The 15,258-nt window shown below is 43.5% G+C and overlaps 2 protein-coding genes and 1 non-coding gene across 3 annotated transcripts in view; 1 reads left to right on the top strand and 2 right to left on the bottom strand.

Annotated features, from left to right (window-relative positions):
- Positions 1-467: 467 nt before the first annotated feature.
- rpl24 (ribosomal protein L24) lies at positions 468-8,456 on the bottom strand. The gene is made up of 6 exons (XM_077240450.1): positions 8,424-8,456; positions 8,221-8,296; positions 7,700-7,810; positions 3,811-3,947; positions 882-945; positions 468-594 (listed from the first exon to the last, which is right to left on the bottom strand). Exons 1-6 carry the CDS (start codon positions 8,426-8,428, stop codon positions 514-516), a joined length of 474 nt encoding a protein of 157 aa, XP_077096565.1. The 5' UTR covers positions 8,429-8,456; the 3' UTR covers positions 468-513.
- LOC143748428 (small nucleolar RNA SNORA17) lies at positions 674-805 on the bottom strand. Its single transcript, XR_013206786.1, has one exon. It is a non-coding gene; the product is annotated as a small nucleolar RNA SNORA17 (small nucleolar RNA).
- The window catches only part of cep97 (centrosomal protein 97), a 29,529-nt gene continuing 22,695 nt past the window's right edge, over positions 8,425-15,258 (top strand). Inside the window, exons 1-7 of the mRNA XM_077240449.1 lie at positions 8,425-8,467; positions 8,592-8,705; positions 9,131-9,273; positions 9,391-9,549; positions 9,663-9,764; positions 9,860-9,973; positions 12,412-12,578. Coding sequence (XP_077096564.1) covers positions 8,648-8,705; positions 9,131-9,273; positions 9,391-9,549; positions 9,663-9,764; positions 9,860-9,973; positions 12,412-12,578 — 743 coding nt within the window. The 5' untranslated portion in view covers positions 8,425-8,467; positions 8,592-8,647. The remainder of the gene's footprint in view (positions 8,468-8,591; positions 8,706-9,130; positions 9,274-9,390; positions 9,550-9,662; positions 9,765-9,859; positions 9,974-12,411; positions 12,579-15,258) is intronic.

Genomic DNA, 15,258 nt, shown 5'->3' with positions numbered 1-15,258 from the left:
GCGTTCTCGAGCACTGAACGAGTGTGTGGCCGGAGTGTGTTCAGGGCTTGCGTTCTCGAGCACTGAGCGAGTGTGTGGCCGGAGTGTGTTCAGAGTTTGCGTTCTCGAGCACTGAACGAGTGTGTGGCCGGAGTGTGTTCAGGGTTTGCGTTCTCGAGCACTGAACGAGTGTGTGGCCGGAGTGTGTTCAGAGTTTGCGTTCTCGAGCACTGAACGAGTGTGTGGCCGGAGTGTGTTCAGGGTTTGCGTTCTCGAGCACTGAACGAGTGTGTTCAGGGTTTTCTGTTAGAACGGTGTCGTGTTAGCGGCGGATAAGTTAATAACTAATGATCTTTACAACGGAAGTGAATCAAAACTAAAATGGGCATCAGTTTTCATTTAAAAACCAAGTATCAATAATATTATGTAAAGTTAATGTCACTGACTATCACTGAACATCAACGAAATCAATTCAAGGACACTTGAGGTTGATGGCGAAACCTTTATTAATACACAAAACACCAAAACATGAGTTTAACGCTTTCCACCGACGCGAGGAGCGTTGACCTTCATGGGCTTGGCGATCTTCTGTTTCGGTGCGTTCTTAGCAGGGGCCTGAAAACAAGACCAACATGTTACTGACTACATGCAGGGATTCAAGAGGATTTACTGTCAGCATTAGAGATTGTAATAAAGTGTAGGACTAGAAATGACACTGAGCACCCATTAAAGGAGTACCAGGTGTAGACACAGTCCTTCTGCTCTACGCCACCTTATGACACAGAAGCGACAGAATCAGTCGCACTGCAACGCCTCAAGGGGCAGAAGATGATCACACGTGAACAGATGTGTGTGTGTTCCAGCAGGAGATGAGCTGAAGACTGAGACTAAAGAGATCTAACCTTGGTGCTCTGGGCCGACGGCTTCTTCGTCACTTGCTTCGCCTTCTTGGCTTCTTTAGCAGCCCTGAAACATCAGATGGAGATTACAGTCAGAAGAGAAACTCAGTTCAGGTCACAGTCACTGTCGTGTGAGGAAGAGCTCGTTTAACAGATTCACTGACGGCAGATCACACTATAAACACGCAATCTCTTACTTTAATGTCCTCGGTTTACTTCCATATGACTGCACTGCGAGACGTCTTATGAATCTTGCAAGTCAGTTCGGGACAATGATCTGTTCACACTGGAATCTAATATAGGCAATATGAATCAACAGCTATATCCAAAAAATCAGATCTGATCAGTTAATCGGGATTGAGCTCGCAGTGTGAAAGCCTTCGAGATCTGAAGTCTAGAGTCAGAAACAACACTAATAGATTCATGCAGAACCACACAATGAAACGCTGTCTCAGTCTGTAACCACAAGATCAACTTGCAACAAATTATATTTAAATCATCTAGTATTCAGCTCAACCGCAGCAAGTTTCATCATTGCCAACCTGTGACACCCTCACATCGTTTTCATTTATTTAATAGTAATGAAAATCATTTAGAAACTGCTCGTGTCCAGAATGCGTGGCGCGAGCCGATTGAGCCAGATCTCGTTTATAACGAGTGACGAGCCGACTGACGAGACGGAGAACTTCCTTTCAAACCGAAATCCAAAAAGCGCCTATTTGGCATATTTTTGATTTAAACTCAATGGTTATGGGAAACATGTAAATCTGTCAAACTCATCTGATGAAGGGTGGCAGAATTCAGACGTAACACTTCTAACACACCTTCATGGTTTAAGACGTGTCTAAGCTTCGTTAAATTTGTTAAATTTAAATTTTGTCTTATTTGTTTTGTTTAGGGCTGCAACTAACGATTATTTTGATAATCGATTAATCGGACGATTATTTTTTCGATTAATCGATTAATCGGATAGAAATTAAATTAGATTTTTTTTTTATTATAACTAAATAAAACCGTAAATCAGGGTATTTATGTGTAAAAGTGTACTTTAAAAAGTGCAAAAGCCACACATTGAGTTTTACTAATATCAATATTTGCATTGTTTTTAATGATAATTGCTGATGGCAAGTTGACAAACATGATTATTGTTATAAATGATATCCAACATATTATGTTTTAACAAAATTTTTGTTAAAACAAATTTACACAGACATGTTGTTCAGATGTGAATATCTGAACTAAAAACAAACTAAAAACATCTAAAATATATAATTCATTTAATTTGTATTTAAAATTAATTATATATAAGGAATATAAGGATAAAGAATATAATATATATTATATATATAATATATAAAAGAATATAATATAAGGATAAATTGATTAAATAAATATAGAAAGACTGAAAACAATTGTGTGAACGTAGAGCCGCAGTAGATCGCGTTTGAAAAACAATTAAAACTTAGTAGACAAATGCTATAAAAAGAGAACGGAATGGAGGTAACGTTACCCAGCAAGCTAACAGGCTTGAGTAAAGGACAGGAGAAATTATGCATTAGTGCACAAGCATTCGCTGAAAACCACTGAGTACAGTGACTAAAAAACAATATTTTACTGCTGCTGTTATTAACTGCCTTTGTATTTAATGCTTCACTTTGTAAACACCGTTTTAATTTAACCTATTTCTGCGGTAGCGCTATTTTAATCCATCACTTACGTTGCGAGCGAACTGATTGCACAACCTGATGCTCGAGACAAAATACAGACATCCCGGAAGTCCCGGGAGTCTCCCGCATATTGATTGCGGCTCCCTGATGCCCGCGAATTAGTTCAAACTCGCGAAATCTAGAGCGCGCAAGCAAGAGCGCGCATGCGAGACATAAGAGACTGCTCCAAACCGTGTAGCGCGCGCGCTCGGCAGAGCGCCTGAGGGAGAGAGACCTTGCGTGTGTGTGCGTACCAGTAAACGCTCCCCGTGACGTAAGCAGACCAACTAATCGATAATGACATTCGTTGACAACGATTTTCATAATCGATTATAATCGATTTTATCGATTAGTTGTTGCAGCCCTAGTTTTGTTAATAAAAGTCATATGTTCAAATAATAATAATAGTGTTTATTTTCTATAGCGCCTTTCAAGAACCCAAGGTCGCTTCACAATGTAATACAAAAAACAAATAGCAAACAGACAACAAGCGAACAAATACAAAGGCCATCTGCTTACGAGAGACAAAACAGATGGAAACAAGCATACACTGGTTTGCATGAAAAGAAGGAGATATTGCATTATCAAAATATGCTATTATGATAAAGTATGTAGCAGATAGAGTTGGAAAAGTGCAGAACATAGAAAACAGTGATAAGGAAGATGATTTATTGGGCAAGCTTGAAGAAATGAGTTTTCAGATGTTTTTTGAAGGACCGGATGTTGTCGTTCGCACGAAGATTCGGGGGCAGCTTATTCCAGAGCGTAGAGCCAGCAACATTAAAAGCCCTTCCGCCCACCGTGGAGAGTCTGACCCGGGGTACCACGAGAAGGTTTGCCGTGCTAGATCTGAGGGCCCGAGTTGGAACATATGGCTGTACCAAGTCAACAAGGTATTTGGGTGCCGGGCCATGTAGGGCTTTAAATATTAGGATTAAATAAGAAATTAAATAAGTTTGTCATTGTACCGTTTTGTTGGGTGTGTTTTTCGTTTAGAATAATAAAGCACGCATCACTCAAGGAATTGACGTCCCAGAATTGCCACTAAATCGAAAGCAAAATGTGTCGATTAACCGGTGATCCTCAACACACCTCAAGCTAATCAAGGTCTTGCAGACCAATATTTATTTGAAAATGTTGAGCTGTCAATCATACAGTCATAAGAGTCACCCCAGTTCAGGTTGAATCATGATAAATCAGTGTGAATGGAGCGTAAGGTTAGTCACCTGATCGCCTGCTCTCTCTGCGCTTTACGCACTTCCGGCTTCTGGTTCCTCTTGGCCAGGATCTCGGCCAGAGACGCACCAGTGATCGCCCGCTGGAACTTCACCGCGCGCCGCGTGCGCTTCTTAGAGACCTCTTCCTGATGGGGAAAACACACACGAGAGAACATTAGACGCCTCTTCCTGACGGGGCAAAAACACACTAGAACATTCAAGCGTGAGACACAGACAGACAGACACACACACACACACACACACACACACACACACACACACACACACACAGTAGTGTTGGGCGATATGCTCCATTTTCATATTGTCCAATCGTCAGCCTGTGAGATCGGCGATACACAATATTATCGTGAGGGGCGGGGCTTACTTATTTGATTATTAACTTGATTATTTACTCATTAATTTGCTTGTTTTATTACTTCATTTTATATGAGAATTTTTTTTATATTGCTAGCAAAGGTGGAGTGTTTATCACTAGGCTAGATCAGGTTATTTCCCGGTATAGTGAGGTAAAAAAAGATCATAGTTTTTGTATCCGTCTCGAGTATTTCAACATGTCAGCGGGAAATTTATGGACACACATGATCCTCTCATGCCGTTACAGATGCAGCATTTTGACTGTACTTCTGCACGAGATAACACGTTTTAATAATTTCTAGGGTCAAGAAAGAGTCAGAGTTTGCGATATGTGTCCTCCCACCAGTGCTGTCTGGATGCACTTCACATACGCGCACTTCAATAAGCCCGAAGAACGCGGGTTTAAAATGCCGGGAGAAATCTGGCTAAGTCGATCGGTTTATTATGACTTGACTCCGATAAAGGAAAACAGGTTAATGCGTTTACATGACCACATGCATTGTCAGTTTATTCAGCATAATCGTGTTGGAACGTACATGTAAACGCACTCATTCTCTGAAAGTGAAAGTACAAACGGGCTGAGCTTTCAGCATCTGTTGCTGCATTAACGCCGCGTTCTCTCAGAGACGACGTTGGATATAACGGTATAGCGACGACTATCTTAATTTACTGGCTTAATAGTTCTCTTGTGGACCTACATGATGACAGGGAAAAAATTAGAAGAATATTTCTTCTTAAACAAGTGTTTGAAGCTGCTTAAGATTTTCATAGATGGCAGAGCTGTGCTGTGTTCGTGAATTAAAGACTGGCCTATATAATTTTAGTGATATTATTATTATTATAAATATTTAATTGCATTGTTTTTAGTGTTATTAGTGTTATTAAACATTTTGGTTAATGTGCTATGGAAAAAAAATACTGATGAAGAACGATGCTGTTTTCATCTTGGATCTGTATAAGATATGTGTGCGTCTGTTAAAACTCTTGACAGTTTGTGAATGGATCACCTTGCAATTAAATTTTGATGTGGGATGTAGGCCTAGTTTTTCATTCTGTTTACAAACATTTTCTTAGAGGAGTCCTCATACGCGCGTGTCGGTGTTGTCGCAAGTGTTAGGCTATGCGGTGATGTCGTTATGAATTTAGGCAAGGCAAATGAATTGTAGTTCCTAATATTAATTTAATAACAATACTAGCTTTATAATAATATTAATACTATCATGGTAAAACGAGCCAATTATCGTATTTATATCGTCAAAGGCATCTGCCATCGGCGAAATCTCAGTCTATCGTCTCTACACGATACTATCGTCACAACCCTAATAGACAGACACACACACACAGATAGACAGAACCCCTGGAGAACATGTCCATCTCAGGTCTGATCACATGTCCATCTCAGGTCTGATCACATGTCCATCTCAGGTCTGATCACATGTCCATCTCAGGTCTGATCACATGTCCATCTCAGGTCTGAACACATGTCTATCTCAGGTCTGATCACATGTCTATCTCAGGTCTGAACACATGTCTATCTCAGGTCTGAACACATGTCTATCTCAGGTCTGATCACATGTCTATCTCAGGTCTGAACACATGTCTATCTCAGGTCTGATCACATGTCCATCTCAGGTCTGATCACATGTCCATCTCAGGTCTGAACACATGTCCATCTCAGGTCTGATCACATGTCCATCTCAGGTCTGATCACATGTCTATCTCAGGTCTGAACACATGTCTATCTCAGGTCTGATCACATGTCTATCTCAGGTCTGATCACATGTCTATCTCAGGTCTGAACACATGTCTATCTCAGGTCTGATCACATGTCTATCTCAGGTCTGATCACATGTCTATCTCAGGTCTGATCACATGTCCATCTCAGGTCTGATCACATGTCCATCTCAGGTCTGATCACATGTCCATCTCAGGTCTGATCACATGTCCATCTCAGGTCTGATCACATGTCCATCTCAGGTCTGATCACATGTCCATCTCAGGTCTGATCACATGTCCATCTCAGGTCTGATCACATGTCCATCTCAGGTCTGATCACATGTCCATCTCAGGTCTGATCACATGTCCATCTCAGGTCTGATCACATGTCCATCTCAGGTCTGATCACATGTCCATCTCAGGTCTGATCACATGTCCATCTCAGGTCTGATCACATGTCTATCTCAGGTCTGATCACATGTCTATCTCAGGTCTGATCACATGTCTATCTCAGGTCTGATCACGTCTATCTCAGGTCTGATCACATGTCTATCTCAGGTCTGAACACATGTCTATCTCAGGTCTGATCACATGTCTATCTCAGGTCTGAACACATGTCTATCTCAGGTCTGATCACATGTCTATCTCAGGTCTGATCACATGTCTATCTCAGGTCTGATCACGTCTATCTCAGGTCTGATCACATGTCTATCTCAGGCCCGCGAGAGCACATTTAGGCTTGTTGGACTTGACCCGGCGCTGCACAGACGATTGGTGAACATCAAAGTGATGTTCCATGTGTCCACAAACCCGTGAGTACAGTTTACAAACCCGTGGGTACGGATTGCGGCAGCGTGGGCACGGATTGCGGCAGCGTGGGTACGGATTGCGGCAGCGTGGGCACGGATTGCGAATTTGTGGGTAGATTGCAAAAACTCAAGGCAAGGCACGGTAATCTGAGAGCGCGGTTTATTAACCCGTGGGCACGATTCGTTAAACCGAGGAACAGTTTGAGAATTCGTGAGTACGGGTTATAAACGGAGCGGACGGATTGATTGTTTTCCTCACAGGAGACTCCGTAACGGCTCTACACGTTAAAATAAAAGTTTGGTTTAACCTAAACCGCAGTATAATACTCTTATACTTATATAAATTTCTCTCAATGTTATAATTTCGACAGTAAATATCTGCTGTGGGATTTAAGGGCTCGTTTCATTTTCATTTGAATAAAAGATATATTGTTTTAATGCCTTCATTTGATTACCAGAAATATTTGAATACACACACAAACATTTTATTTGGCGCTATTACTGTACAGAAACTAATTAATTAAGTTGTTTTTATGAATTGAATTAGATATGTTTGGATTAAATAAATTGGAACGTAGAAAAAAAACTGAAAAAATGCAATTTGTTAAGCTGATAATAAATTGCTATTAAATTTAACGTTTCATGATATCAATTTACACATGCTTTGATTAATACAATATAATTTAACCATCCAGAAAAATTAAAACAGGAAAAGTGGATTTAACTCGCACTAAACTAGTTATCTTGTAAAGTGTAAAGATTGGCTGCACTAACAGTTTAGCTTTCTTGATTTCCCCTCTTCACATTAATGTTACAGCATTTGATATAATAACATCTGCTCATAAAATTGTCATTTAAAAAGTATCATTCAGGAACCTGTACTGATCAGTATCATAATGTTTTTAAGGATAGCCAGCCCTAGCTCCAGTTACACAGATACACAGCTTGGGGATCATGGGTTCTGTGACTCTACGGAGAGCTGGAGGGGTCAAACTCACAGACTGGCCCTTCTTGTGTTTGCGCCGGTACAGAACCGTCCAGTTGATCTGTCTGGGGTTCCTCTTGGACAGGAACGCAGACTCACATTTAGCATTCAGGAACTGGAAAACCTGCAGAAAAGAGGTTTAGAGGAGCATGACATCACTAATACTGACGTCACATTTTCAGTTCAGTCACAGACCTTAACTATTTATAACAGACGATATTTCCCACAGCATTAGGGTTAGGTTAGATTTTATTTAACTCTTATTTGGGTTTTTAGTCGTGAAGCCAGTTCAAATCAACTCTCTCTCTCACACACACACACACACACACACACACACACACACACACTTAAAGTGTTCACAGTTACTACCCGATCATTAGCTCAGGCTAGCACTTAAGCTAGCTAACCGGCCAGTACTAGTCTCAATAAACAAACTGAAGACTGACGGACTTACATGTTCACATCACATAATGATAAAAGTCACTCATCGATCAACACTGAATAAAACCAAATTCTCGTAGTTTGTGCTTTTACCTTTCCATCGATCCTGGCGTAGCGCCGGCCATGACCGGGATAGATTTTATATCCACTAAAACTGCACAGCTCGACCCTGCAAATCAGTAATAAGAGTTATTACAGATTCATTTATATTTAATATTAACCTATGAACCATTGATTTATGCGATTTTCCACGATAACCTTTAAGATGTTAAAGGATTAACATAGACTGTACTCACTTCATGGCGGCGTCTCAGATAGGGAAGAGGAAAAGGAATTGTGGGTAAGCGGCTTATAAAGGAGCCTATTTCACAAATTTAAACTATTTTTTCAAAGTAAACATACATTTGATATATAAATACAAGCAGCTCACCTATAAAAATACTTAAAATTATTATTATTTCCAGATTCGTTTATCCAATCAAATAGAGTATCGGTTGCCTGGCTGACTCAAGCGGGAAGTATGGCGGCGAGTGACGAGAAGATCCGCGATCCGCGGGAGCAAATGGCTAATTACCAAGGTATGCGAAATTAAGAAAGGTTAATCGTTACTGTTGATTAGATGGGTATTATATTGTATTTCCATTGTACATGCGGTACATGTTTAACATGCAGCGTGTGGCGCTCGTGACGAACTTGACGTCTGATCAGTTTTTGTCATAATGTGCAGAAATCTGAAATCTGCAGTTTTTACATTGACAGGATTTCATTCACATATCTGATGTTTATAACACATCTAATAGGATGGAGTTTATTTAAATGATTTATACTGAGTGTAGCGTTTTTTTGTCGATTATTGTTGTCGACATCAGCTTCAGATTTCAGTTATCTCTTTAATCAATAAACTTGATATTAATAAACCTCTAAAGATTTTATTTGGTCTTTACATTGAAACTGTGTTGTTAGAGGAGATCGAGTTTCACTGTTTTGTTCTGTTATTATTAAGGTCCTGGTTTATTAGACCTTTCGAAACAGAATATCCACAAACTGGATCCGAAGTTGTTCAGTGGAGAGTCTCACACTCTTATTCTGGACCAGAACCACATTATTAAGCTGGAGCACCTGGAGCGCAATGAAGTCCTCGAGCAGGTGTGTGTGTTTACACTAACCCTCCAGTCAGTGGGGCAGGTGTGTGTGTGTGTGTGTGTGTGTGTGTGTGTGTGTGTGTGTTTGACCTCCTGTGTGTGTGTGTGTGTGTGTTAACAGCTGTCTGTGGCCTCCAACCGGCTGGTCCGCATGATGGGCGTCTCGAAGCTCAAGAACTTACGCATTCTCAACCTCCCGAACAACAGCATCGGACACATCGAGGGCCTGAGGGACCTCCCGCTCCTCCAGCGCCTCAACCTGGCTGGAAACAACATTAAGGTACTTAGATAGTTAGTTAGTTTTAAGACTACCATGTAAGTGATAGAAAATGAGTCTGAATCTCTGTGTCAGAATCAGAATCTGTGTGTGTGTGTGTGTGTGTGTGTGTGCAGGTCATCGAGCAGCTTCACAGCTGTGCTTCTCTTCAGCATCTGGATCTGTCAGACAATAACATCTCTCACATTGGAGACCTCACGAAGCTCTCGGCGCTGAAGGTATTTGCCGTGTGTCTGAGAGATGAATCTCAGAGTCTCGTAATGCGTGAAGAGAAACGTGTTCTGCTGCTGTTTGAGAGTGTGTCCCGTTTCAGACTCTTCTTCTGCATGGAAACATCATCACGACTCTACGCTGCGCTCCTGCTCACCTTCCCTCGAACCTCACGGTGCTGTCGCTCGCAGAGAACGAGATCCGAGACCTCGCTGAGGTGCAACACACACACACACACACACACACACACACACACACACACACACACACACACACACTACTGTACAGCACACAAACCCACTACTGTACAGCAAACACACACACTACTGTACAACACACACACACACACACTACTGTACAACACACACACACACACACACCCACTACTCTACAGCACACACACACATACTACTGTACAACACACACACACATACACACACACACACACACACACACACTACTGTACAACACACACACACACACACACACACACACACACACACCCACTACTCTACAGCACACACACACACACACACTACTGTACAACACACACACACACACACTACTCTACAGCACACATACTACTGTACAACACACACACACATACACACACACCCACACACACACACACACTACTGTACAACACACACACACACTACTGTACAGCACACAAACCCACTACTGTACAGCAAACACACACACTACTGTACAACACACACACACACTACTGTACAACACACACACACACACACACACACCCACTACTCTACAGCACACACACACATACTACTGTACAACACACTCACACATACACACACACCCACTACTGTACAGCACACACACACGCACACACACACTACTGAACAGCACACACACTACTGTACTACACACACACACACACACACACACACACCCACTACTCTACAGCACACACACACACACTACTGTACAACACACACACACACACACACACCCACTACTCTACAGCACACACACACATACTACTGTACAACACACACACACATACACACACACCCACTACTGTACAGCACACACACACACTACTGAACAGCACACACACTACTGTACTACACACACACACACATACTACTGTACAACACACACACACATACACACACACCCACTACTGTACAGCACACACACACGCACACACACACTACTGAACAGCACACACACTACTGTACTACACACACACACACACACACACACACTACTGTACTACACACACACACTACTGTACTATACACATTACGAGATGTGTGTGTGTGTGTGTGTGTTAGGGGTTGAACTGTTATGACATCAAAGTCGAGTCGACTAGTCGCTGACGCCATTCATAAAAACACAAGAGATGAAACTGCTCTGCAACATGCCACAATTAGCAATTCATTAACAGAAATTACAGATGCTGACTGACAGACAGCTCATAATGGGGCCGTTTACACCTGGACACTTCATGCGTCTTTACTGATCTGATTTATCAAAACGATTCCATTTACACCTGGTCACATAAATATGTTTTCGCAAAACAGATATTTGCGATCTTCAAAGAACGCGCTATATGCAGATTTCCCGTCACCGAAAGCAACAGTAATGAGCTGCATTTTATTGATCATCGGCTAATTTCAAAATCAGAGCCTGCAATAAGAAAGAGTGTCAACAGCCCTGGTCAGATCATTTTGTTTCTTTACTTTTAACGAAGATGATGTGTTAAGCGTCTGCGACTTACTTTCACTTTGATTTGCGATAGTTTGCACGTTGGCTTGAGGAATAGATGCTCAGATGCTCGTCTGCGGTGATGCGTGTTGCCATAGCTTCGTCATATAATGAATATAACATGACATATAGGCTAACACGTTTATTTTTAGCATTGTTGGGAGGAGTCCAATTTACATATGTGCCTTCAATAACCAGATGCATTTACACTTGTCCAGTTTCGTCTGGAATGCGACCCAGATCTCCTGAAGTGGTTTGAGTGATCGGATTTAAATCCGTCTCGAATGCGTTTTGGAGGGCATTACACCTGGTCTTTTCTCGACCGGATAGCTATCAGATCACAGAAACACGTGAAGTGGCCCGGTGTATATCATAATTTAGGATGAAAAGAAAAAAAGAAAAGAAAAAAAAGTCATATTATCACATCTTTACGCGTTAGTAATGTGCTGATCCAAGTAATACAAAAATATAGTACAATTAATTGCGGGTAAATTAGAGATGCATCATTAATATGTTTAAATAAATATATGAAAAAAAATAATGTTAAAATGATTTTAATAAAGAGACTGAACTCTCATTTCCCGTTAAAACAGTGAGCGTGCGTCATGCTTTTACTTTCGTTTTCAACAATATCTAGTGTTAGGTTAGTAACGTATTTACACACACTTGATGTACCAATGCTGCTTTCTTGCTGCAATGCCCCTCTGGGCTCTTCATCTGTTGTCGTCTGCAACATGTTAGTATCAAAATTAGCGCAATCATAGTGTCACATGATCAACGCGACTAGTCGACGTCAAGCTTAAAGCGTCACGGCATTGCATTTAAGTCGACTAATCGGTTCAACCCCTAGTGTGTGTGTGTGTGTGTCGTTTGCAGGTGTCGTATAGCCTGGGTTACTGTATGTGTGTGTGTCGTTTGCAGGTGTCGTATCTAGCGCCGCTACACACTCTGGAACAGCTGTCCATCACGGGTAACCCGTGTGTGATGCCCACGCCAGCTCTGCCCGCCTGTGACTATCGCCCGTACGTGGTCAGCTGGTGTCTGCACCTGCGGGTGCTCGACGGCCGCAGCGTGTCACAGAAAGAGGGGTGAGTGGAGCTTCACATCACAGATCATCAGCTCCCAGTGTGAGGAGATTCAGGGTTTCAGTCCCGCTGCTCCAGCGCTTCCGTGTTCGTTCTGTGTGTGTCACTTCTCTAACACACTTGATTCAGACCCTCAGCTCAAACCGTCTGAACTGAAGCGTCGGACACGAGTGATACACACAGATGCAGAGTGACACACACAGATGCAGAGTGACACACACAGATGCAGAGTGACACACACAGATGCAGAGTGACACACACAGATGCAGAGTGACACACACAGATGCAGAGTGACACACACAGATGCAGAGTGACACACACAGATGCAGAGTGACACACACAGATGCAGAGTGAAACACACAGATGCAGAGTGGCACGCACAGATGCAGAGTGAAACGCACAGATGCAGAGTGACACGCACAGATGCAGAGTGAAACACACAGATGCAGAGTGACACACACAGATGCAGAGTGACACACACAGATGCAGAGTGACACACACAGATGCAGAGTGACACACACAGATGCAGAGTGACACACACAGATGCAGAGTGACACACACAGATGCAGAGTGAAACACACAGATGCAGAGTGACACACACAGATGCAGAGTGACACACACAGATGCAGAGTGACACACACAGATGCAGAGTGACACACACAGATGCAGAGTGACACACACAGATGCAGAGTGACACACACAGATGCAGAGTGACACACACAGATGCAGAGTGTCACACACAGATGCAGAGTGACACGCACAGATGCAGAGTGGCACGCACAGATGCAGAGTGACACGCACAGATGCAGAGTGACACACACAGATGCAGAGTGACACGCACAGATGCAGAGTGTCACACACAGATGCAGAGTGTCACACACAGATGCAGAGTGACACACACAGATGCAGAGTGTCACACACAGATGCAGAGTGACACACACAGATGCAGAGTGACACACACAGATGCAGAGTGACACACACAGATGCAGAGTGTCACACACAGATGCAGAGTGACACACACAGATGCAGAGTGACACACACAGATGCAGAGTGAAACGCACAGATGCAGAGTGTCACACACAGATGCAGAGTGACACACACAGATGCAGAGTGGCACGCACAGATGCAGAGTGACACACACAGATGCAGAGTGACACACACAGATGCAGAGTGACACACACAGATGCAGAGTGACACACACAGATGCAGAGTGACACACACAGATGCAGAGTGACACACACAGATGCAGAGTGACACGCACAGATGCAGAGTGGCACACACAGATGCAGAGTGACACACACAGATGCAGAGTGGCACGCACAGATGCAGAGTGTCACACACAGATGCAGAGTGGTGACACACACAGATGCAGAGTGGTGACACACACAGATGCAGAGTGAAACACACAGATGCAGAGTGGCACACACAGATGCAGAGTGGCACACACAGATGCAGAGTGACACACACAGATGCAGAGTGGTGACACACACAGATGCAGAGTGGCACACACAGATGCAGAGTGGTGACACACACAGATGCAGAGTGGCACACACAGATGCAGAGTGGCACACACAGATGCAGAGTGGCACACACAGATGCAGAGTGGCACACACAGATGCAGAGTGGTGACACACACAGATGCAGAGTGGCACACACAGATGCAGAGTGGTGACACACACAGATGCAGAGTGGCACACACAGATGCAGAGTGGCACACACAGATGCAGAGTGGCACACACAGATGCAGAGTGGCACACACAGATGCAGAGTGACACACACAGATGCAGAGTGGCACACACAGATGCAGAGTGGTGACACACACAGATGCAGAGTGGCACACACAGATGCAGAGTGGTGACACACACAGATGCAGAGTGGCACACACAGATGCAGAGTGGTGACACACACAGATGCAGAGTGGCACACACAGATGCAGAGTGGCACACACAGATGCAGAGTGGTGACACACACAGATGCAGAGTGGCACACACAGATGCAGAGTGACACACACAGATGCAGAGTGGCACACACAGATGCAGAGTGACACACACAGATGCAGAGTGGCACACACAGATGCAGAGTGGTGACACACACAGATGCAGAGTGGCACACACAGATGCAGAGTGGTGACACACACAGATGCAGAGTGGCACACACAGATGCAGAGTGGTGACACACACAGATGCAGAGTGGCACACACAGATGCAGAGTGGCACACACAGATGCAGAGTGGCACACACAGATGCAGAGTGGCACACACAGATGCAGAGTGGCACACACAGATGCAGAGTGACACACACAGATGCAGAGTGGCACACACAGATGCAGAGTGGTGACACACACAGATGCAGAGTGGCACACACAGATGCAGAGTGGTGACACACACAGATGCAGAGTGGCACACACAGATGCAGAGTGGCACACACAGATGCAGAGTGAAACACACAGATGCAGAGTGGCACACACAGATGCAGAGTGGCACACACAGATGCAGAGTGACACACACAGATGCAGAGTGGCACACACAGATGCAGAGTGGTGACACACACAGATGCAGAGTGGCACACACAGATGCAGAGTGGTGACACACACAGATGCAGAGTGGCACACACAGATGCAGAGTGGCACACACAGATGCAGAGTGGCACACACAGATGCAGAGTGGTGACACACACAGATGCAG

Source organism: Siphateles boraxobius, unplaced genomic scaffold (assembly GCF_051911475.1).
Source record: "Siphateles boraxobius isolate OS27281-9 unplaced genomic scaffold, OSU_SipBor_1 231, whole genome shotgun sequence".
NCBI lineage: Eukaryota > Metazoa > Chordata > Actinopteri > Cypriniformes > Leuciscidae > Siphateles > Siphateles boraxobius.
Note: the sequence above shows the minus strand (reverse complement) of the source record. Positions and strands in the feature narration are given on the sequence as shown.